General features: G+C 45.0%; 1 protein-coding gene across 1 annotated transcript in view; it reads right to left on the bottom strand.

Annotated features, from left to right (window-relative positions):
* Nucleotides 1-26065, bottom strand: part of ERN2 (endoplasmic reticulum to nucleus signaling 2) — a 36453-nt gene extending 10388 nt beyond the window's left edge. The window contains exons 1-14 of the mRNA XM_083152913.1: nucleotides 25666-26065; nucleotides 14316-14433; nucleotides 13384-13417; nucleotides 11877-11949; nucleotides 9588-9660; nucleotides 8846-8968; nucleotides 8620-8721; nucleotides 6265-6526; nucleotides 5316-5394; nucleotides 4116-4263; nucleotides 3587-3705; nucleotides 1993-2178; nucleotides 1544-1778; nucleotides 1060-1150 (exon numbers count right to left, since the gene is read on the bottom strand). Of these exons, the coding sequence (XP_083009039.1) occupies nucleotides 1060-1150; nucleotides 1544-1778; nucleotides 1993-2178; nucleotides 3587-3705; nucleotides 4116-4263; nucleotides 5316-5394; nucleotides 6265-6526; nucleotides 8620-8721; nucleotides 8846-8968; nucleotides 9588-9660; nucleotides 11877-11949; nucleotides 13384-13417; nucleotides 14316-14433; nucleotides 25666-25719 (1697 nt within the window). The 5' untranslated portion in view covers nucleotides 25720-26065. The remainder of the gene's footprint in view (nucleotides 1-1059; nucleotides 1151-1543; nucleotides 1779-1992; nucleotides 2179-3586; nucleotides 3706-4115; nucleotides 4264-5315; nucleotides 5395-6264; nucleotides 6527-8619; nucleotides 8722-8845; nucleotides 8969-9587; nucleotides 9661-11876; nucleotides 11950-13383; nucleotides 13418-14315; nucleotides 14434-25665) is intronic.

Raw genomic sequence — 26065 nt, 5'->3', positions numbered from 1 at the left:
GTAGTAGTTCTAGGTCAGGGAAACATTTGCTGCTACGGTAGTAGTTCTTGGTCAGGAAACATTTGCTGCTACGGTAGTAGTTCTTGGTCAGGAAACATTTGCTGCTACAGTAGTAGTTCTAGGTCAGGGAAACATTTGCTGCTACGGTAGTAGTTCTTGGTCAGGAAACATTTGCTGCTACGGTAGTAGTTCTTGGTCAGGAAACATTTGCTGCTACAGTAGTAGTTCTAGGTCAGGGAAACATTTGCTGCTATGGTAGTAGTTCTAGGTCAGGAAACCATTTGCTGCTACGGTAGTAGTTCTAGGTAAGGAAACCATTTGCTGCTACAGTAGTAGTTCTAGGTCAGGGAAACATTTGCTGCTACGGTAGTAGTTCTTGGTCAGGAAACATTTGCTGCTACGGTAGTAGTTCTTGGTCAGGAAACATTTGCTGCTACAGTAGTAGTTCTAGGTCAGGGAAACATTTGCTGCTATGGTAGTAGTTCTAGGTCAGGAAACCATTTGCTGCTACGGTAGTAGTTCTAGGTAAGGAAACCATTTGCTGCTACAGTAGTAGTTCTAGGTCAGGGAAACATTTGCTGCTACAGTAGTAGTTCTAGGTCAGGGAAACATTTGCTGCTACAGTAGTAGTTCTAGGTCAGGGAAACATTTGTTGCTAGTTCTGTAACTACATAAGACCTTGTATAATATACTTATGTCCATTAGATCTTAACTGAAGGGAACAAGCGGATTACATTTTTGAACACATTTCTGAAGGAAGGAAGAATGAGAAAAGCGTTCTCATTTTACCAGGTTCTGCAGATAAAAGTGCAATATAATAAAGAAAAAAACAATGCGAATATGCTACTATGAGCTGTATAACTACCCTAAAACAATGTAGCGTTCACTACAGACAATAAATGTTATTTCAGTGAACCAGATAAAACCCACACCTATAGCAATATTTAAGATGATTCAAAGACATTGTATGAAATTGGACCCCCCCTTTTACAATGTTTTAATAGGAGAACTTCTGCTTTATTACCTGACAGAGGGCTATAATATTTGCAGGGGGCTCACCTGAAAACAAACGTTCCGCCGGCTCCATGGCCCAAAACTTCTTTGGGGGAAAAGGAGATCTTACCCACTTCTATCTCATCTTCATTGGAAGCTGTGGGTACACGTAGGATATAAGGATATTTTGAACATCACACACATAGCTAAGGAACTCACTAAAAATGAGTGACATCACACAAAAGTGTCTCGTGCACCGGTGATGCCATTAGCATTGGTGATGTCACTACTGCCAAGATAATTAAAACGCTGTATTTTGGAGCACTCCATAACAAATTCGGTAAATAAAGTACACTTTGCTTACAAAAAAACCCTTGAAACCAGAAAATATGTCAGTTTTGGCATATTACTGCAGGGGGAATTATGGGTAATCATTTAGGTTCTAAATGATTACATCATAAAAGTATATTGGTTCTACGCAGAGGGATCTACTAATGCAGAGGCCTGGAGGGCAGATAAAACGCCGATATGGACTCGCTGCGTCTCTCACCTTCTGGCTCCCCGCCATCTTTGCTCAAGCGCTTTGTGCCGTTAGCCTGACTGTATTCCTGCTCCCCGCTTCTCCTCTTGCTGCTTCCTTGTTGCCCGTCCAGCACGGTGGCCTCACCAGAAGCCAAAGATTCAGAAGACTCCATCGCCATGTTCTGCTGATGTTGGATGCGCTGCAGTTGCTCCTCTAGCTGCTTCTGTAGTTCCTGCTGCTGCCGACGCTGCTGTTCCTGCATCTATGGTGAGACAGTACAGAACCCGCTATCACCACCCAATACAGAGCAGGACACTCAGACTGGAGTAGTAATTGGTGTTTTATATGGCAATTTACAACAGAAATGCAAAGGGAGGGTCATTTGGAATACTTTGGAAATTAAGCAGTCCACCCCCACAGTTTAGATTACGTACAGTAAGGTGACATCAGTTATAAATAGACTCCACAAATCTCACCTTGGGGTAAGTGAGTCCGAAAAGAACCCAGCCCCCGAGAAGAAGAGTCACTATGCCCGTGACAAGGAGATTGGTTATGGAGGAGTCAGGAAAAACTTTTAAGGCCTCTTCCTTGTCACCTTCCGCTTTTACACGTCCCTCCGTGTCACCCTGAGAGAACCCGTCTTGACTCTGCGAAGTCAGAAACTGTAGGTGGCACAAGAGGAGCGGCGGCATGTGAGTCCCATACAGTACCAGTGTATATCCTGCCTAGACCATGCATTATCTTTTCACTGCTCTTTGCGGCCATTTATTTGTATATAACTTTTTAAATGCTGGCATTAAAGTCTACATTTTACATTCATATGAAAAAAACTATTTCCTGCATTCCTGTAATACCATAAGGTTTATACCTGCTAAGTTATGGATGGATGGAAGAGAACAACCTTTGCCCTTTATGACAATTTCAGGATCTGAAACGGTGATCACCTTGAAAGAAAACTTTGCTCGCTTTCCACTCCCCTGTGCATTAAAGTAGAAATAACTAGCGTAACACTATCCGGGTCTATACCCCAGGTCTATAGCCGTATAATTATTTAGTAGTTCAGTGACAGTAGAAGTTGTAGATGGAATTCACTGCTCCTTACTTTCTAATAACTGCCACTAAAGGCATATTGCATGACCTATAACCCCCTACTGAGGTGTACAAAATGTAAATGTGTATTGTGTGAGGTTATGGTTTAACAGAACATCTACAAGTTTATAATAACACTGCAGAAATAATATGCTTGTAATTATTATTCGTCGTGATTTGTAACATACTGGTTTCAACACACATAGGGGGGTATTCAATGCTCCGCCGCTATACCCGACGGGGGAAATAGCGGCGGGTCCCTATTCAATGCGGTCTTTACCGACTGCATTGAAGAGGTATCATGGCAGAGCAAGCTCAACTTTAGAAGCTGTCGGGCCTGTTCTGCCGATAACGGCTGTGGATTGTTGCGATCCTGGCCACAGGTCGACAATCCACGTCCGTTTATGCGGACACGCCCACTTTTCGCTGATCGGCAAGCGGGACATTGAATCCCGCCTGACTATTTACTGTCGGGGAAAACGTAAACGGGCCTGGATCACGGCTGTTTGGATTGAATACCCCCCCACCATAGGGAGATTTTCTTAGCTTGGAAAGAGGTAAAAGTGGAGAGTAATTATAAAGTACCAGCCAATCAGCTTATGTCATTTTACAGGCTGTTTGAAAAGTGACTGTTAGAAGCAGACTGGATGGTACTTCAAATTTAAAGTACAACGTAAGTAAAACATGACTTTGTACCGGATCATTTATACAATAAGGAGGTTGCCATTGCTGCAACAATATTCAGAAATTATTCAGCGACCTAATTGAGGCATTAAGCACACAATGCCTCATGTCTCGAAAATGTTAGTGCGGACTGAATAATTGTGCTGTTCACAAGTTCCATCCACCTTGTAGAGACAAACTATGCATTCCAGTACATGACAGATGCCAACAGCTGAGTATTCCTAATGCACTACACAGTACTAGGCACTAATAACAGTCACCCCCACAGAACAACCCACCCATACACAAAGCTCTTACATCATCAAATAGGGTCCTGGGTGTTGGGCCTCGAATGATGGACTCGGTATCTCTCCGTAGGGTTTCTGGAAAGGCTCTCAGCATGGTGGTGTGGACGATGTGAGGCACCTCATGGTGACCTTGTGGAGACAAACAGAAGATTGTATAAGTATACTATAATAGATCAGTAGCATAAATACATTTTAGATATACTTAAGAGCAGTAAGATGCTGGATATGAATGCAGAGACTGCCCATATCATAGCAGATCTGGAGTAACTGGCCCTAGATTGCAGCCTGAAGAAGACCACGGTGGTTAATTGATCATTATCCCGCATATCGGCAAATGCCATTGTAGCATACCACTATCACCCTGTCCATATGGTCATCTTCTGACTAGAACATCAAAAGGAAACATTGCTAGTACTGATCATTTTAATATTGGTATAAAAAAAGCATGGTTTAATCCTAAACACCAATGGTTTCTGATGTTAGCCAATGACTACAAGGAAAAGTTGTGAGAAGTTCAGATTCGCCGTCCCATCTCTTACCAATCAGCAGCCACTGATTTGCAGCCACCACGCTCCCGTGCGGGTACTTGACGTTGGTGCTCGGTGTAACATCAAACTCAGTGGATTCCTTCAACGTGACATCCTGAGTGGTGGGCCCCTCTATCCGGGCCAATGTGATTCCACGTGGCTAGACAGATCACAGATCACATAATGACGGACATCAGTGGCCTGCACATTCCTAGTTTGGGAAGTAACCAGTATTCTGGAGACTCTCCTTAAAACGTTTAAATTATTTCAAACAGTTCCTTTCATGCCTATAAGATACCAATAAATGCACTCAGTGTTCTAAGGGGATACATACAGATGACTAGCAGTCAGAATACAGAAGCCAGAATCCCGATGGAGGGGATCCTAACAGTGCAGCCTTCCCCTGCTCCCCCTAATCCCTCCCCCGCAGTCTTGACATTAACCCTCCCCTAATGACTGTCTTTCTAATTACTGAAAATATTGCATAGGGAGAGGAATCAGCAGCAGAAAGAATTAATGTCACTGTATAGGTCATTGGTACGACCTCATCTACAATACTGTGTTCAGTTCTGGAGGCCATACCTCCAGAAGGATATAAATACATTAGAGACTGTACAAAGAAGGGCAACTAAAATGGTGCATGGCCTACATCACAAAACTTACCTAAAAAGACTAAAAGATCTTAATATGTATACTTTAGAGCAGAGAAGGGAAAGGGGGGACAAGATATAAACTTTCAAATATATCAAGGGTTTTAACCAGGTACAGGTGGGAGACATTCTTCACAGGAAGAGGAGCAACAGAACACGAGGACATGCACTGACACTGGAGGGAGATTCAGGGGAAATCGGAGGTAGTAGACAAGTGGAATAGCCTCCCATCAGAGGTGGTACAGTCTAAGACAACAGAACAATTTAAACATGCATGGGATAGACACAAGTAAGGATAGGGTTGATGTAACCATATGGTTGAAAAAGGGGCAGGCTATGGGCCAAATGGTTCTTATCTGCTGACACATTATACGTTTCTATCTGCTACACCACACTCAATTATAGGACATTAATTATCATTACGATAATAACCCGTGCTAGGAGATGGCTAAACACTGGCAATATTCTAATCCCAACTTAAACATCCAATAGTAGGTTTGTGTTACAATTCCGACGATCCTTTCTGCTGTAGGGAGTGTAGCTGCAGAATACATATGCTCACCACAATAGAGACTCCCTCGTGGATCAGCGAGGTGGAAGCGTAGAATCCGTTGGCGTGCTTCCCCACGTACAGAGACGGCCTGTGTGATGAGCAAAGAACAAACATGGTAAAAAGTGACATTTTAAAGCATGGGCTAAAGTGTTTCTATTTAGTTGCACACTGCCCTACGTGGGGTGTCAGCATGCGGTGCTGCATTTAGGGGAAGAGAGGGACTCCATTAGAGTTGGGAGCAAGTCCAGCTACAATGTGCAATCTTACACCTAAAGTAAAACTGTGACACTACAGGTGAATACATGTACAAGTACGGACTTCTTTAGCGTGGGAGGAAAGTTCGCCCACATTCAACTAATGCAATTTGCAGTCAAGTTGGCCAGTGGGAAGGGGCAGCACGAGGCTGGAGAAACACGGGTGGGTGGGGCAGCACAAGGCTGGAGAAACACAGGTGGGTTGGGCAGCATGAGGATGGAGAAAAATGAGGTGAGGCACATTGGTGGTAAAAAAACAAAAGGGTGGAGAGGCGTGAGGTTGGAGAAACACAGGTTGGGGCAGAATGAGGTGATTATGTACAGAGAGTATAGAGACACAATGGGTTTGTAGCATGAGGCTACAGAGAACATTGAGGAAAAAGGCTGGAGAGGCACATGGTGTAAAGCTGTACTGCAACCACAATTTCTAGCTTGTGAATGACAGGTTAAAAACATTAGTATAAACACTTACAAGTTAAAGTCTTCCCTAAACACTAGTCAAGAAAATAAAGTTATTAAGAAGAGACCGCTCCCAGCAAGGAAACGAAACACTACAGAGATTTGACAAGCACGCTGCTGGGAAATGTCATCACAATTACATATCTGAATTGTATTATATTATAGGCAGTTCTGTAAGAAGATGCCTAAATGCTAATTGTGCAATCCAATCCTAAGTGCACATCTAGCGGTCACAGTATACTCACAATAGATGTGTCTTGGTAGTGCTTAGTTCCTCTACTGCCTGGTAGTTCCATTTGATCAGTCGGATGCCCTGAGAATTGAAGGTTAAGTAACGGAGGGTTTCCATTGCCACGTTGAGGTGCGGGATTCGTCTTAGGCTGTCTTGATGCCACATAAACAGCCCAACGACAGGGGAGCCATAATTCTGCATCCACAAAACTTCTCCGGTTCCTCGGTTCGCTGTGACCAGCATACCATCACCAGTGGAGGCAAAGTGAGCCATCTCTGATCAGGAGACAGACCGCGATTCTTATTTCAACGAAAGTCACATATGATTAATTCCATATGCACCAATGCATTACATTTCCGTGCTCATACCAGCACAGGCATTTTCCAAAACATCTGCAATGGTACAAGGTAGCAATGACCCTAGAACTAGAAACTGCTTTCATTTTAACTGCTTTAACTCTATCATCTGCATCCGGTTTCATAAATGTTCTCCACTAGCTACAAATAAAATACTCTTAAATTCAAGAATAATCTGGAACGTCCCTCTGTATTATTGACGGTTAGGATATTGGGCCCGATGCAGGCCTGAACGCACCTCTGCCAATTCGCAGTGGCCAGCGTTCAGTTACGCCACCGCCCGCTAGAGTGAAATCCCAAGTCATAAATCAATATGCTCTTTGTGTGAATTGATGCGTATAGCAGCACAGCCATTCGCAGCCGTATGAAAATGGCCAAAAGCCATCGTAACAGGCGCCCCATCTAATGATCTTTACACTGGGCACCGCAGTCGCCGGGTAGCCCAGGACTTACTTTGCAGTGTGATGGAAAAAGGCATATCCAGCCTGGAGCGGACACTCCCCTAAAACGCTTAAACACGGCCAGCGATTTTTTTAACCACGCCTGTATTTTTCTTAACACTGCCAATAAACGTCCGGTTTCTACTCCCACACGCCTACTTCCTGTCAATCAATCACTGTGCAAACTGCATGCCTTTAGAAAGCGTTGCAAAAATTAATCACAGGTGGCCTCGCGCAAGCGTACTGCAAACCCGTAAGCATGCGCAGTGTATCGATTATCATCCGCTGTAAGAACTTGCAGCCGTGCGTTCAGGTCTGAATTGGACCCTTTGAGTCTGTTCATCAGCCAGACAAATGGAACAAGCATAGGTGCATCTGTCGTCACTAATCTTTACAGGTTCCTCTTCAGCCACTTGTGACAGGAGTTCCACAGCCATATATTTCTATGGGCACGGATGACATGTGGTGATTATAAAATACAGATTACTAGTATAAATCTGCTGAATGCCGTCCTTGCAAACAGTTTAACAGCCACATTATTTAAAACCTCTCCAATTTATCAATAAAGAGAAGCGCTTCCGATACAATCATTTCCAATAGCAAATTAATAAATCTACCCAGTTACCATGTGTCCTATTTGCTCTTTAAAATCCTCACTTTATTCTCCGCTGGCACGTTTCGCCTAGTGCCAGTTACTGCAGCATGTAAAACAAGTGGGAGGAGACTGAGTAAGCAGCACTGCAAGAGCGCTAATTACGGAGATGATGACTTTAAAACAACAAACTTTAATTGCAAAAATATATAGAATATATAATACATTTTATACTGAGCATGTGCAGCAGGGGTCTGGCGTTGTCAGACACAGTACGGCTGCAGACGTCAAGTGATTGACAATCTCCAGTACTTTGGGTGCAGCAACGGCAGCCCTCTGCCTCAGAACCGGTGCTTAAATAGCTGGTTGCTGAAACACAACGGGTAACAATGAAACTCCTTGAGAAAGTCATGTCTGTAGGGCTATAGTGAGAAAACAGCTACTTGGGGAAACCTGAGTGGGGTATGGGTCAGAGGGTCGACTAAACTAAGGTCAACCACTGAAGGTCGACAGGCCATAGGTCGACACATAAAAAGGTCAAAGGGGTCAGTAGGTAGACACAAGCATTAGGTCAACATTGGGGAAGGACATCAGTCAAAAGGTCAACATGGATTTTTCACGTTTTTTTTGTCCCGAACGTCGACATGGACATCAGGCTTCCGGCACACTATTCTATTCTACCCACCATGCCCTGGTGGATGGTAGTGCATGAAATACCGACTGTCAACACGTCGGCTAAAAAAAAACGAAAAAAAAAAAAAAAAACAGTGAAAACCCCACGTCGACCTTCCCAATGTCAACCCAATGACCCCGTCAACCTTTTTTCATGTGTCGACTGTCACTAGTGACCATATCCCCCTGAGAGAAGGGTCCTCATTTAATCCACTAACTGTTTCACTTCCTGTAAGTAACTAGTAATGTAACGGCTACAGGTTTCCATACCCGCCTCTGCTGCATAACCCCGTTCCAGCAATACTCACTGTAATCATAGGTATTGTCGCACTGAAGGGCAGAGTAGTCGTGGAAGGTGGCGTTCCAGCGCAGCTCACGAGATTTTGTGTCATACATTGTAATCATGTATTCTGAAAAATAAAAGCAGACAGTCAATTGTCTCCCAAACTCAAAGCTGCAAGCGCAGACTCGCTCCCCAGTGGGTGCGCACAGTAGTATACGCCCCAATACATAACATGCAGCTACTGAACTTACGTGTTCGTCCAATGTACAGGAGAGGGGATGATGGACACAGACCGTCCGATGAATCCGTGGACAATGTTGTCTGCTTCTCTCCCGTCTTGGGATCCACAACAAACCAGGAATCCTGCTTCTTCCCTGTCCAAAATATATTACATACAGACAAATCATTACATCTGATTGGTTTTAACGTCTGTCCACAAAAGATGATTGGATATGGAAGAAAAAAATAAAGTTGCATTCCTCCAACCCTGGAGAAGGTAATCATTAGCTCTGTAGCTGAGAACAATTAGGGAGGTATTCAATCCGGGTTTGCGAATTTAATGTTCCGAGCGTCGGAGAGTTGGTGGATTTGTCGAAAACCAGCAGTGGATTCCAAAGGCGGGTTCTGTTGGCCAGTCCCAGCCAGGATGTCGAGTCCCGGCCGGGATACCTTAACGGCCTATATTTCCACTGTCAGAAATTCAATATCCACCATAATTACAGACGAGTTCCAGGTTCAGATATCCAACTAGTAGATAACCAACGCCAATTATATCAGCTGGGTAGAATGTTTCAGAACACAGCGATGGACTAAGCTTTTATATGGCACCTAGCTCTCTACCATTGCAGTGACTATGGTGAGTATGTTGCCCCAAGATCACCTTCTGCCCATTGGCTTATGCAGTAATGTGCCAAATATATTGGTGGTGAAGACTGACATATCTCCAACAGCAACCATTGTTTTTCTAGCCCCAGGATGTATACTAGCCATTACCTGTATACAGGATTCCATCAGAGCTGCGGCAGGGAGAGGACTGGACCAACTCCTGGATGGTAAATGGCAATTTCTAGAAGATAGGAAGTACAATTAGGGATGGCACGGTGGTTTTAGTGTAGCGGTTGTTTCCGGTTACAGTATATGAGATCTACAATGTCTACAGTCAATAGGTCAACCACTATTGGTCGACAAGGTCAAAAGGTTGACATGTGTTTTCATGTTTGTTTTGTGTCTATGTCTACATAGGTCGGTATGGACACTGTCTAAGTGTACCGCATCCCCTCGCATGACTTGCCACACTCGCCATGCTTCGGGCACAGTGACTCGCTGCGCTCCGCACACTATTATATTTTCCCACCACGCCGTAGTGAATGGTAGGGTATGAAATACCGCCTGTCAGCATGTAAAAACTCATGTTGACCTTTTGACCATGTCGACCAATAGTTGGCGACCTTTTGACCGTTGACCTAGACACTGTAGATCGAATGACTGCATACCGTTGATTCCGATCTGGATGAGGTCTGTGTGGAGTGTGCATGTACTCCTTGTGTTTTGTGGTAGGGAATATATACTGTATACTTGGTTGGGGCATGGACTTCATATTATCTGTGAAGTGCTGAGGAATATGGAGACTTTATAGAAATAACTAATAAATAATTCACGACTCTGTTCTTCTGTGTGTTCCATGCACAGTAGAACAAATGAAGGTGCCCACACACTAGAGAGATCTGCGATCTTAAGATGTGCGCATAAATTAGCTTTGAAATCTTTTGTCCGTCCTGGACAAAAGATTTCAGGCAAGCGCACATCTTCCCCAAATAGTTCTCTTAAGATCCCGTGTGTGTTCCTATGGATCTTTTGCTAAATCTTCTGATCTTTCATGCAGCACGTAAGATCAGAAGATTTAACAAAAGATTTGCGGGAGAACGCATCCGATCGATATCTGGCGATTATCGGATGGAAATCGGCAAAAAACAAAAAAAAATAGTTCTAGTGTGTGGGACCTTTACCCTGGAACGACGTGTGAACGCCTATGTATGTGTCTTACTTCACTTGGCGTATGTCCATTTTGAACAAAAGACCTTGATGGTGGCCTTTTGAAACATTCCTAGAGGCCATCCTGAATAACTTTCTAGAATTTAATAAGACATATTTCCACACATAACTACTTCATCATTCACAGGTTGTTAATATATCTTAATAAGGTGCACCAGTTATCATCTATAATCGGTACATATATGTTTTTTATATATCTAGATATATGTATAATGTGTATTCTTTCAGGTGCGATACGCACATCACATCGCACAGAAAGTCTGTGCAGCCCGTGCTTTTAGTACTAGATTGCATTGTATCTAGTACAAAAAAAACACATGAAGCACATTGCATAGAATCTAGTACAAAAAGCACGGAGTCCATCGCACCGTGTATGGGCACCTTTAAACAAGTTTTAGTTTTCTTCTTCATAAATAAAAGATATCTCCTTATCACTTTATTCCTTTGCTTTGGTAGCAGGGCGTTCTATTCAGCAGTAATAGCTACTGTATCTTGTACTCACAGTTGTCGCATTCTTGTAGCTCACACCACACTATACTATCTATCACACAAGTGTTACATTTATATCCATCTACTAAGACACAGTACAATAGAATACTGTAGAAAGTAATAACTCAGGAATTTATGAAGGACTAGATCCGGCATGTCCAACCTGAGGCCCTCCAGCTGTTGTGAAACTACACATCCCAGCATGCCTTGCCACAGTTTTGCTATTAGGGAATGCTAAAACTATGGCAAGGCATGCTGGTATGTGTAGTTTCACAACATCTGGAGGGCCACAGGTTGGACATGCCTGGACTAGATCATAGAATTCAATGTTCCACTTGTTGAGTGTCGAAACGTGGGCGTGTCGCCGAAACGGCCGTGGATTTCGAGAAACGGTCGTGAATTTGACAATCCACGGCCCTTTCCGACAATACAGATCAGACTTGCTTGACCAATCTCCATATGTTTTTTACCCCCCAGTTGGCTGATTGATGAATGGTCTGGAAGCATCTTTCCATCTGATGTTCTGCATAACATATGGGCTGAACGCTGTGGTAACATTACCTCTGTGATGATGTATCATGCATTTGTATGGCACATGGGGTCGAGTGTACAGACAATATATTGTTACATTATATAGGACCATACATAGGAAAATTGCATTTTTCAATTGTGCATCCAGCAGGCCAGTGACACCGGTATACCAACAGTAAACAATAATGTCCCTCTATCCCATATACTCACCATAAGTCCCTCTTTATTCCTCCCCCCCAATATGTACAAGCTCCCATCGCTGGGGTCTGGCAGGAAAGCTGGTCTACAAGACAAGAGACAAATCCCAGAATAGAAACAGAAAGTTCTGTGATATTCCACAGCCACGGCAACCCATGATAAATATCAGACACACAGAAAACAGGTAGCCATACACGCTACAGCGACCGTCAGTACTATAGACAGGGTCTAAAGAGGTCTAAACAAACAGGACGTCAATGACACAACACAAACGTTGCAGTGCCGTGTGACAGCACTAGATACAGGCGAGCTGATTGTGCTCTCAGAATGCAGCCAGATTCGCTATACCAGGCATGTCCAAACTGTGGCCCTCCAGCTGTTGTGAAAGTACACATCCCAGCATGCCTTGCAATAGCTTTAGCATTCCCTAATAGCAAAACTGTGGCAAGGCATGATGGGACTTGTAGTTTCACCCACAGCTGGAGGGCAATAGTTTGGACATGCCTGCGCTATACCATAACAGTCTCCAACATCAATAGATCAAAGCAGCTCTGAATCCCCCGACTGGATGGTCATGGCTCCCACCCAATCAAGGAGCGAGGTTTATCAAATCTTGAGAGACATATAAAATACAAACCAATCAGCTTGGAAGCCAAGTACACACTATGGCCCCGAATCCCGCCGAATCCCCTCGCAACAATGCGAGGGGACGTGTCACAAAGACACATCCCCTCGTATGTCCCACTGAGAAATCATTCGATGGCTGCCGACCATAGAATGATTTCTTCAGGCCACGCAAATTTAAGTCAGTTGAGACTGACTTATATTTGCGGCCATTCTGCCAAAGACAGGGCAGGCGGCTGACAACATGTGACGTCAGCCTCCAGCACCCGGCACACCTCCTCCCACCCACATGCCCACCTGAATGGCTCGGCAACATTGTCAATCTCCACGGCCGTTCGCACAGTGGACTTGCACATGCGCATGAAGGACTGTGCGCATGTGCAGTCCATCAACCATCAGAACAGGGACGAATTCAGCCCCGTCCGAATGGATCAAAATGACCCCCTATGCAACGGGAACAGCCAATATGGTAAACATCGTCCAGTCCAACGCAGTGACTACAAGATCGGTGTGATAGGCTAAAATATTTGCTTTCCATTTATTTGTCGCTGGGATCAGGATGAGGGGGATGATATAGTATAAGCAACACATGCTGGCTCATTCCTCCAAACTCAGCATTGCTTTTTTTTAGGGCTTTTAAACCCTCCAGGGTTCCTGCATGCGCACTGGCCTATTGTTGTCTGATGTTGAAAAAAATGACAGGAGCGGATTGGTCAGAACTTTCTCTCTCCCCCCTAGGTGCAGCACTCAGTACACACCTCCTCCTCACAGATGTGTGACCCGCCTTCACCACTTAACTAGTGCAAAATGCTCTCAGCTCCTTTACCTATCAAACAGAACCGGGGAGGGCACTGAACCTTTCAAACGCTACAGAACAAAACAATAGTGGACTTACTCAGACACGTAGAGCGGAACTTTAATAACAGGATCTGTAATACAAAGTAAACAACAAACCTTAAATATTCACGAGTGATAATCAGTTTCATTTAAATGATGTACATTACATTGGTTGAAGCTGCCTGGCACTCCACACATATTTCATGGAGTTAGTGTCTTGCCAACAGTAGTACTCTAATGAAAGTCACAATAAAAGTACTAGTAGCGGCTTGGAAAGTTATATACTGCATGCGGCAGGAGCTTCTGTTCCGCCAGTGCAGAAGGTGCAGGGAGACTGCGGTTACATTAAGTTACTGGTAATTTCATTGGCGAGAATTATTTCTATGGGACTGAAGACAATAAGTATATAGCGAAATGTTCCGACTTTCTGAGGTAACGGATACCCAACTGATGCCACCATTTTGTGGTCTCTAGAAATATTGTGCATTCATTGCGTCACTGGTTCCGGTTTGAAAAACGCAATACAAATTGCAATCCATTTTTAAATGAAAAGGAATGGTGTTTATCAATGCATTTCTAGGTACGTCATATGGATATATACCTCATAACTAATGATAGCTGTGTACGACGAGTCACCAGGCCTGAGAGGTGATTCACGTATGACCAGTTGGTTCTCAGGCCAAGTAGCTGAATCACATGGGGGCAACTGAGGACCATAAACACAGACCAAAAATGGCCCAATACATGGACCAGGTCTTTCTATATTTTTGGTCCAAAATCTGGTGGGTGAAGGCGATCTGAGCTAATAATGGGTCTCATTCTTCAAACAGCACAAACACCAAAAATGCATTTATTCATTAGAATGATATGGTTCTATTTGGATAAACTGCTGAATATACGGCCAATGTAAAACCTGTTTACTTTCACCTTGCATCAGGGATACAGACGAACCTTCCAGCGATCTCATATTCCTGCCGTCAGGCCACTTACCATCACTCAAAGTCCACAACACGTCTCCAGTCTTCTTACTGACTGCATGGAACTTCCCGTCCAGTGTCGACACAAAGAGCAGAGATTCCGGAAGGGAGACCGATGCTCCTGCATCACACTGCAACACAGAAATAGAAGGTTATAAACACCGACTGGATCTGTATTTTGAAACCTCAAAAGCAGGAAGCCAGACACACAAACTGACGTACACTAATACCCCTTCACATCGCACTTTTAAAACGGTATATTGCCATTTTTTTCCATTTTAAAACGTTTAAGGCTGCAATGTGAAAGTGCCAGAGTTGATTTACCGGTTAAAGTTAACCGGTATTTCAACACGGTTAAAAAGCAGAGTCCTACACGGTTCAAAGCCGTTTTTTTGGCAGTTTGAACAGCTCTATTTCAATGGGCAGTATTCAATGAAAAAAATTTGCGGTGCATGGCGAGAGATTTTTTCTCTCGCCATGTTCCGGAGGGCTCGCTGCCTCTCCTGCTCGCTCTATTCAACGTGGTTAAGACTCGCCGCCACTCGCGGCGAGTCTTAACCCGTGCAGCGGACGAGCGTCCGCGGCAGGGAGCCGACAGGGAGCCGTGGGATGGTGGCATCCAGGGAGATTAAAGTCTCCCTGGATGCCCCAGAAGATATGTGGAGGGGAGGGGGCTCCCCGGGACCCAGGCAGCACAAGCTGCCCCCCCCTATAGCCAGCGGGGGACCCAGTATTCACTGCACCCGATTGTGCATATGTAATGATCGGATGCAGTGAATATATGAATATCTAATGAGCGGCTCGAGCGCTCCGGCCCCCTGCTGGCTGCTCGGTGTAAAAAAATAAAAATAAATAAATAAATATTTTTTTTTAATTAAATATATATTCATGTGCTATAAGCACATGAATAAAAATAACATGCCCCTTCACAGAAAAAAAACCTGATTTTTTGACACCAAAATTTAAAAAAAAACCTTTTAGTTTAAAAGTTCACATTCCAGCTCTCCATGAAAAGATGGAGAATTGCTACACGGGGAGAGACGGCGAAAATCACTTAAAAAGACGGCGAATATTTCACATTGAATAGGGTTGCTCGCTTTTGGAGAGCAAAATACTCCGTCCAAGGCGAAAAAAAGCACAAATTCGCCATAAAACAGGGCGAATTTTTCTCATTGAATACTGCCCTATGGCTTGAAACGTGTCCCTTGGGGGTTAAACGGGTTGAATGTTTGAATGGTATTAAATGATTTTTAAAACGGTTTTCACCTGCAATGTGAAAGGTCTCAAGGCCAAGACCCGTTTTAAAGTCCCATTTAAGAATACCGTGTCATTACCCATTTCTGCAATGTGAAAGCAGTATAAGGGGGGTATTATTTATTTACAGTTTCTTATATAGCGCAGCATTCAATATTTGTTTTCAACAGTTGGAATCACGGCCATTAGACCATCGATACGCAATGTTGTGAAGTGTTCCGACAGCTGGAATACATACACTATTATATACGTAGAGGAGTAACTACAGGTATTAATGACTAAATAAAATACAGCTTATAGTGTGTACACACGGTACAATATGCCTCCCGATGTTGACGATATAGTCAACATCGTGTCGGAGTAAATCCATGCAAGCACCAGCATATATTTTGTAAAATAAACTTTAAAGAGATTACAAAGGGTAATTATGACAGTTTAGTTTTTTTTATATGTTCTCTGGTGTCTTTTTTAATGTTAACCCTAAATAAGACGTACACCAATTAGAAACTGCTAAACTTGCCCAATATACTCTTTTTTTTTACGATTTACATCAGCACAGACTTCAGGCTCGAAACAAGAAGCTATAAAATACCCACTGTACCAGAGGACAAGTCATAATTCAGGCGTGTAAGGATCTACCGCAATACCAATTACAGACAACAGGTGGCAGTGCACCAATAACACTAAAGACAACTATACACTGCAAAAGCAGCGCTTCTACTAATGACCACAAAGAGTAGGGTCAAGAAACCTCACGCTCTCCAACCAGATTGCATTTCTCTGCTGGTGGGTTCATAGTGTTGTTTTGCCAGGTGTGGATCAGTTGGTCACCAGCAAGTTGTTAGACAGTCATTAGGTCGACATGCAGGAAGGTCGACATGAGTGTAGGTAGACATTGGTCAGGTCAACATGGGGGTTTTCGCTGTTTTTTTACCCGAATGTCGACATGGACACAGGTTAAGTGCACAGCCTGCGCTCGCAATGCTTCGGGCACGGTGCCTCGCTACAATCGGCACACTATTTTATTCTCCCGCCACGCCCTAGTGGATGGTAGGGCATGAAATACTGCCTGTCGCACAAAAACCAGTGAAAAACCCCATGTCGATGTTTTGACTGTCAACCGAATGACCCTGTCGACCTTCCTGCATGTCTACCTAGACACAGGTTGACCTAAATGCATGCCGACCTAATGACTGTCTAACAACTTGTTGGTGACCCAATGACCGTACCCCATTTTGTCTGCCAGTTCTTAAACGTCATCATCGCCTTTTATCATCTATTACCTTCTTCAACCCATATTAGTCCCCCCATGACTCGTCCGCTGATGGCTTAGCAGCTCAGCCAGACTTGGTGCATCGCTAACCGCTATCCCAGCCAAGGGAACTTTTTCTAACAGCAATCTTCATCAGGACAAGAACATGCTATGTGCACCTCCTTCATTTAACAAGAAAACAGGTTCTATCACTATATTATCTATTAACTACTGTGCAATGTTGTGTGGCCTACAGCAGGAAGGGTACGGTTAGAAGGAAAGCCTGGAGAATAGAGATTCTCGCCTTGTGGAAGACTAAATATTGGCTTTATTACCTCTTAGAGGCAGATTTATACACATATGCAGTAATATCTACCACAAACACTGGTTTTGGGGGCTCCCCTCAAATAGTAAGCATCCCATGAGGTATGGACAGGGGAGCGCAGCAGAGGTCTACTGCGATTTCCAATTTTCAACCACAAAAGCAGCCCGGTAGGTTTCTATAAATGACTGCTAAAACACCATTTGCCGTTTCCAGGAAAAGGGAACAGCCGCAAAGCCAAAACTCTCTTGCAAGTTCCCCAGCAAACATCTGAGCCCTATTCTGTCTCTAGGGATGCAGTACGGAAACACATACTAACTGAATTCAACCCATAACATCCCTGTGTGCCGCGATAGAGTTCTACTGAAAACACTGCTTTTTCTTGTGGACCTCATCACAACAATCCCCTAATATAGACCCCGGATACCAGGAGGCACTGGGTACTTGTTATAAAGGCTCTCAGGGTGACACCTTTCATTGTACAGTCATCAGTTTACTATAGCTGGCATAGGCCTCCTGTTATCAGCCATTTGTGTGAACCTATAGGGCGGTATTCAATGAGGCTGATTCGCCAGGTTTTTATGGCGATTTTGTGCTGTAAGGCAAATTTCTGACTAAAACGGTGAATCACCCTATTCAATGACCAGATGGCGAATACATTTCAAGGTGTTTTTCGCCATGATTCACCGAGTAGCAATCGCTATCTTTTTATGGAGAAGTGGAATGTGAACTTTTAAAATAAAGTGTTTTGTTTTTTACAATTGGTGTCAAAAAAATCTGGAATTTTATTCTGAGGAGGGGCATGCTATTTTTATTCATGTGCTGTAAGCACATGAATATATATTTAATAAAAAAAAAAAAAATTTTTTTACACAGACCAGCCAGCAGGGGGCCGGAGCCGAGCCGCTCATTAGATATTCATATATTCACTTCACCCGATCATTACATATGCATGATCGGGTGTAGTGAATATACCCGGTCCCCTGCTGGCACCCCCGGGGGACAGCCTGTGCTGCCTGGCTTCCGGGGAGCCCACCTCCCCCCCACAAACGTTCTGGGGCAGGCAGGGAGACTTCCATCTCCCTGTCTGCCACCGTCCTCAGGCTCCCTGCGGCCGCCGCAGGAGCTCAAATTCGCCAGTCAAGGGCAGCGAATTATATACCGGAGCCGGCGAGGCTCCGGAACGCAGCGAGCAGTGTCGAATGTGCAGCGAATCCTGAACAGAATTCGCTGCACGTCGCCAGTATTCACATTGAATACCGCCCATAGTCTGTGTACTCTTAAGCTGGCCATACATCTACAGATCGATTGTCAGATTGGGCTGGTTGGAACAAAATCCTTGTAATGGATGGGAGCAAATGACAGTTGACAATTTGCTTTGAAATGCTGGAAAACTGCCAAAAACTGTCACTCATCCATTACCAGGTTTTTGTTCCAACCAGCCCAATCTGACAATCAATCTGTAGATGTATGGCCACCTTTACCACCATACCGTCTGCTCCAAGGGGTATGGATCATTAGGTCTACAGCAAGAAGGCCGACACCATTAGGTCTACATGGGTCTAGGTCGACACAAGCATTAGGTCAACAGTCAAAAGATCGACATGGGGTTTTCACTGTTTCTTTGTTACCCGACATGGACACAGGTTGAAGTGCACCGCGTCCGCTCGCATGGCTTTCTGCTCTCGCCATGCTTCGGCCACACTATTTTATTCTCCCACCAAGCCCTAGTGGATGGTAGGGCATGAAATACCGCCTGTCGACAAATGTCGGCTCAAAAAAAACAGTGAAAAACCCCATGTCGACCTTTTGACTGTCGACCTAAACCCATGTCGACCCAATGCTTTTTGACCATCTTGATGTAGACATAATGACCGTATCCTGCTCCAAGACTCAGGACCAACATAACTTCAGACTGTTTACCTCCAGAGCAACAATAGTTTTAAGAAACTCTGTTGTATCAGGGGCCATGTGTCCGGCCATCAGGCCACCAGTTTTTATAGTCTAAATCAGTGGTTCCCAAACTGGGGAACTAGGGGGTATTCTGTAGACCAGTTGTGGGTACGTAAAGACGGAAGAAGAGCAAGCAGTCTCCTGATGGCGGTCACCTGTTGCTGTGGAGATGAACCAAGTCACTTCACTTCCGTTTCTATCTGCAGCATCATCAGCGCCTCCTCGTGATTTTGCCCAACCAGCAATCCACTGGGAGCTACCCACGCTGCCCTCAGACATCAGCCATCATCTGCCCCGCGCTGACACGGATGGAGGAAGCAACGGCATTAATCCTAAAGGCGTTAGCTGGAACCCTGGGGACAGTACACAGCCAGCGGCCACACACAGAGGGACCGGATTCCTGACACACTACTCCTCCGCTACTCCTAATATAAGGACACTCATACCGCTCACTTCAACTCCACATAAGTACTGTGGATATTTCATATTGAGAGGACGGGTACTTTTACATGAAAAACCTAATCAAGGGCTACATGAGAGAGAAAAAAGTTTGGGAACCACTGGTCTAATCGTAACCCAGTAGTATTCTTCTCTAGTATGGTTAGTTAGATCGACAGTGTCTAGCTTGACAGACAAAAGAGTAGACAGGCAGTAGGTCGACACAAACAAAAGGTAAAAAAATAAACATTATTTATATTTTTAAATGCCGTCTGTGTTGACGTAGATGTCAACAACTACACCATATAAGGGTGCCGTGTCTGCTCACCATGCTTCGGGCACACTATTATATTCCCCCTCCACTAGGACGCTAAAGTATGAAAAGTCCTTTTTTTGGAAGAAAAAAAAGTGAAAAACTAATTTCGACCTTTTGATTGTCGACCTAATGATCGAATCCTTACTTCTCGAATGCTAAATAGCCTTAATCAGACGTGGGTTCTTTAAGACAAACGATTTAATCACAGGAGGATTAATGCTGTCAAACTTCACCGTGACCTGCTCCTGGCAGACTACTGTTAAACGGCCTTATTGTTCATAGCAGAGGGTGGGAATATTTTATTCTATGACCTGTTTGTTACTGTGATTTCAGCTCCATTCACGGGATGCCAAACTATAGCCTGCCATCGTGCGCTGGCCCCCACCCCACCTTCCTTTCTGAATTTTTTGTTGTAACCTTTTACTTTTTATAATACTTGCTTGCTTTTATTCCTTTACGTCTTTTAATCAGATTTACACAGAACAGAAGTAAAAAAAAAAAAAAATCACAGAGAACCGCACAGTTTTAACCGTAGTCTCCTAGAGATACCAACAGGGCTCATGTTTAAAGTGTCTAGTCATCATCCAGTAATTGGGTTACTTAATTCCCTTAATTGGATAATTATCAGAGACACTCAGCACCTTATAGTTGACATTAATAATAGGCCCCACAGATTGCATGGTAAATACTTTGTTTTTAGAACTGGTGATGTGATTTTTTTTTTTTAAAGAGCCCTTTAAAAAGGTATAAAACCTCCCCAATTCTCATTTATATTAAAATGCTACCAAAAAAGCACTATAATAATAATAATAATAATAATAATAATAATATTATCATCATTATTATTATTATCCCTTTGAGTGCCTAGCGAATTTATCAAAATAGGTGAGAAATTTGGCAAGCAAACATTTTATTCATCACAATGATCTGTGATGTTACCTTATACATATAAGGCTACAAAATATATAATTTATACAAATATAATATTTTTTACACAACATTTTTTATTTGAATTGATATAACAAATGTGAGGGACGCTGGCATATCTAGCAGATATTTTGCGCATCTCTCATAGAGATGTTGGCACTGAAAAGGTTAATAATATTCACTCTGATACACCTAAAATTAAGAATGAAAAAAAAAAAAGTAATTGTGGATCAACCGGCACAATACTGGCCAGGAGGCCAAAGAGTACACTACATATTAGGCAGTTGATAAGGGAAAGGGGAAGAGAGTTTGGGAAAACTAAACTTCGCTGATACAGAACAAAGGCTCACACACCTGGCTGAGGCACTGTTTGCACAAAGGGTGGATCAGTCCAGTCGCCCGGAACAATGCTTTCCCATGATACAGTATGACAGACGCCATCGTGGACAGATGCAGCACACATGACCTGTATAGTACACCATGCGCAGTGATACACACAAGCATGTCTGCATCCTGAAAAATCCCCTTCCATGGGATACCTCAGCTGCTGTCGCTGTGATCGGACACCGTCCAGCACATTCCCATATCACAGGGAGACGAGGAGGAGAACATTGTGTGTTGGAAATATCATGTGCACTGATGACATTCTAGAAACCACCATAAAGGATGAAGGAAAACAGATACGTTGCTGTCCAACTTTTATGGTACTATATGTCCCAGCATTATCTGCCAACTGCCAAGCAGGTGAGAGATAGAGAGAGAGAGATAGAGAGAGATAGAGAGAGAGATTGTTTATTCTAGCACCCGCTATCTTTAAAAACCCATGCAGTTCCTGTTCCCTGCCTGAGGTGTCACTGACACCCCAGGCAGGGAACAGGAACTGCATGGGTTTTCAAAGATAGCGGGTGCCAGAATGAATGAATATATATATATATATATATATATATATATATATATATACTAGGTGATTCATCGCGCCCTACGGGCGCTCTTCACACCGTCGTAAGGGGCTGCGCCCCCTTAATTTGTGAACGTTTGTATATGAGAAATATGGTTAGAATTGTATGAAAGATGCCCTGTATTGCAACTTAGGTGTCCGCGAATCGCGGGGGGGGGGGGGGGGTCGCAGAGGGTGCCGCGAATTGCAGGAGGGGTTGTGGGGGGGTGGATGCTGCGAATCGCGGGAGGGGAGGGGTTGCAGAGAATCGCGGGAGGGGGGTCGCGGGGTGGGTTGCCGCAAATCGCGGGAGGGGGGTTACGGGGGCGGGGGTTGCGGCGAATCATGGTAGGGGGGGTCGCAGGGGGTGTGCCGTGAATCACGGGAGGGGGGGTCACGGGGTGGGGTGCCGAGAATCGCGGGGGGGTGTGTGTGTGCCGTGAATCGCGGGAGTGGGGGTTGCGGGGGGGTGGGGGGGGGTGTGACGCGAATCGCCACAAGAAAAAATCAACACAGAAAGGTCAACACATGTAAATGTTGACATAAGTGTGGCACTTCATTGGTGTCCATGTCGACACATGAGAATGAATATGAAAACATTCAAAAAATGAAAAAAAAACCTTCAAAAACTCATGTCAACCTTTTTCATTGTCGACCATAGCCATGTCAGTGTTTTCCATGTGCAATTTAATTCTGGAGCTGCCGCGAATCGCGGGGGGGTGCCGCGAATTGCGGGAGGGGGGGTCGCGGGGGGTGGGTGCCGCGGGAGAGCGGGGTTCATGGGAGTTCCGGCGGGGGGTTGCCGCGAATTGCGGGATGGGGGGGGTCGCGGGGGGGTGCCGGGGTGCCGCGAATCGCCGGAGGGGGGGTTGCGGGGGGTGTGACGCGAATCGCCACAAGAAAAAAATCAACACAGAAAGGTCAACACATGTAAATGTTGACATAAGTGTGGCACTTCATTGGTGTCCATGTCGACACATGAGAATGAATATGAAAATATTCAAAAAATGACAAAAAAACTTCAAAAACTCATGTCAACCTTTTTCATTGTCGACCATAGCCATGTCAGTGTTTTCCATGTGCAATTTAATTCTGGAGCTGCCGCGAATCACGGGGGGGGGTTGCCGCGAATTGCGGGAGGGGGGGTCGCGGGGGTGGGTGCCGCGAATCGCGGGAGGGTGGGGTTCACAGGGGTTCCGGTGGGGGGTTGCCGCGAATTGCGGGAGGTGGGGGGTCACAGGGGGTGCCGCGAATCGCGGGAGGGGGGGTTGCGGGGGGTGTGACGCGAATCGCCACAAGAAAAAATCAACACAGAAAGGTCAACACATGTAAATGTTGACATAAGTGTGCCACTTCATTGGTGTCCATGTTGACACATGACAATGAATATGAAAAAATTAAAAAAATTAAAAATAAATCTTCAAAAACTCATGTCAACCTTTTTCATTGTCGACCATAGCCATGTCAGTGTTTTGCATGTGCCATTTAATCCTGGGGCTGCTACGAATTGCGGGGGGGGTCGCAGGGGGGGTGCCGCCAATCGTGCAAGGGGGGGTCGCGGGGGGGGTTCTTTTTGCCGCGAATCGCGGGAGGGAGGTCGCGGGGGGGTGTTTTTTCCGCGAATCGGGGGGGGGGGGTCACGGGGGAGGGTTTGCCGCGATTCGCGGGAGGGGGGGGTCGCGGGGTGGTGGTTATGCCGCGAATTGCGGGAGGGGTCGTGGGGGGGGTCTTTTTGCAGCGAATCGCGGGAGGGGGGGGTCGCGGGGGTGTTTTTGCTGCGAATCGCGGTAGGGGGGGTCGCGGGGGAGCGGGTGTTTTTGCCGCGAATCGCGGGAGGGGGGGGCGCGCGGGGGGGGAGGTTTTGCCGCAAATCGCGGGAGGGGGGCGCTCACCTGGTGGCTGTGGAGTAGCAGTGCTGGGCAACATGGGTAGGCAGTGGGTGTCTGGCACAGTCTGTGGGCTCACTGGGCTGGTTCTCTGTCACATACCTCCCAACATGACCCTCTCCAGGAGGGACACAATGCTCTGTTTCTAGACTTCCCCTTAATGTATGATTGCCATCACCTGTTTTAAACAGGTTAATTTCTCAGAAAGGTGTTCAGCACAGATGAAGGCAATCACACATTAAGAGGAAAGTCCAGGAACAGAGCGTTATAGACACAGACACCCACTTTGAGTGACAGATGTAGCCAAATATATAGGAGATATATATATATATATATATATATATATATATATATTACAATCCATATAGGTATTAAAGATTACAGGGAGTAATCTGAAGTTTCATATAAAACCTGCCACAATCTTTAAAGGGGTGTGGATCAGTTGGTCACCAGCAATTTGGTCGACAGTCATTAGGTTGACACCATTAGGTCGACATGAGTCTAGGTCGACAAAAGTGTCGGCACATGTTGGCTCAAAGAAATTGAAAAAAAAAAAAAAAAAAAAACATGTCGACCTAATGACCCTGTCGACCAAATTGCTGGTGACCCAATGACCCCTTTAAAGTAAAAAGAATGGGCTTCCTCTGGTCACAGTGATCAGGATTACTAGAACGGTGAATTCCCATAAACAATTACAGACGTCTCTGCCTCTAATATACCTGTAACTGATAACAAGCAAATATTGATTCAAGCAGGAGTGTTTCAATGGAAGAAACAGGATACGGTTGGTTTTCCACAGCCTGTCAGAAATGAATTATGTGTCCCACCCCGGCATGAGGCGGCTATAACTTTCACTGGAAGAATACAGAGAAGCATGACTAGAATAAAAGATAAATTGTATCATGAGCATATTATATTCGTGGCAAACCGTATTAATCCTCATCTCACCACTCAGGGCCGCCATCAAGCTCACAACTATAGAGGTTATGTCAATTTAATTGCAACATTTATAATACTATAGGAAAGCCACTATCTATTGAAAATACATAGGTAAAAGGCACAAGCATTTTCCATTGGGGGCGGGGGGGCTATCCTGGGCCCCACATTTTCTGATGGTAGCCCTGCCACCACTTCTAAGATATGTGCTGTCAGGCCATTGACATTTAACCCATAGTGGTGGAGCTATAGACAGTCAAGTGATCAACCGAATAAGAGGATCAGTATTATCCTTTATTTACATGGCGTCACAAAGCTTCCACAGTGCCTAATAAAATACATAAACAAACGAGCAAAACCAAAAAACAGTGAGTTACAGTAGGATAAGCGCATGCTATACAAACATCAAGGGGCAGGACAATAAAAAATTCATTAGGTGGCAGAAACTAACGCTTAGGTACCGTGGAAAGTAATATTGAGTAATAGAGAGGAAAAAAAGCACATGAGGAGAGAGGGACCTGCTCGTGCGACCTTACATTCTGAAGCGGGGTACCAGTAATGTTTTCCCATCTTATAATGTGATATATGGAGTGGAAGGGGTTATAGCACCAGGGCTTAAGCACCCCAAACGCTACCCTGTGGTATCACATGAAGCCTCGCATGCAATACGTTTTTCAACTGCCCAGCAGCTAGGATCACATACAATAAATCATATGCGGTCCTTTCGCATACGATGTAGCACATGCGATGCCAGTCATGGCTGCAGGATCGTCAAATCCTTGCGGCGCCCATCGCGATCTCCAGTTTCGATGCGCACGGGACCGCTAATCAGATCGGAGACACATACGATGCGGCAATTGTCAGACGATTTATCGACAAGATGGGTCAAAATTGTATGAAAAAGGGCCATATTGTACTAATGTATGGGCACCTTTGGTTCCCATTTCAGGGATATACTAAGGGTAGATAGATAGATAGATAGATAGATAGATAGATAGAATCTCTCATTAAGAAAAAGTTGGTCACATACTGTACAGGCACCAGAAGAGAGTGTCCCGTGTCCAGAGTAGGCAGTGGAACAACAAGCCCCAGCATGACCTGAGAGGGGACAGCAGGTGCAAGGAGAGACAGCAGCTACTTACAGGCAGCACCTGTGTGAGGCACAGGCCGATGGTGAGGCACAGGTAGAGGTGCATAGTGCTGCACCCAGGGTTCTTCTCATCCTCCCAGGCAGGCAGAGCGGGGGCAGTGGCAGTCAGTGAGCCTCCATGGCGGCTGGTGCGGGGTGAGGGAAGTGATGATATCCGGGTCCCATCGGCTAGGAGTAGCCGCCCACAAACACACTGTCGCTGCTAGGGGCCGGCAGCTGGATGAGCAGTGCGCGGTATGTACTATGCGAGGTATGTACTATGAGGTGTGCTAGGGCCCTAGCGGCAGCTTCCGGGTGTCAGTTGCAGCAGCGGGCGGTGCGTCTCCCCGTACACACACACAGTAACAGCAGCACCGCTCCACCTGGACGAGTCCAGAGGTTTCCCCCGGCAC

Source organism: Crinia signifera, chromosome 7 (assembly GCF_055691185.1).
Source record: "Crinia signifera chromosome 7, ASM5569118v1, whole genome shotgun sequence".
Lineage (NCBI taxonomy): Eukaryota > Metazoa > Chordata > Amphibia > Anura > Myobatrachidae > Crinia > Crinia signifera.
Note: the sequence above shows the minus strand (reverse complement) of the source record. Positions and strands in the feature narration are given on the sequence as shown.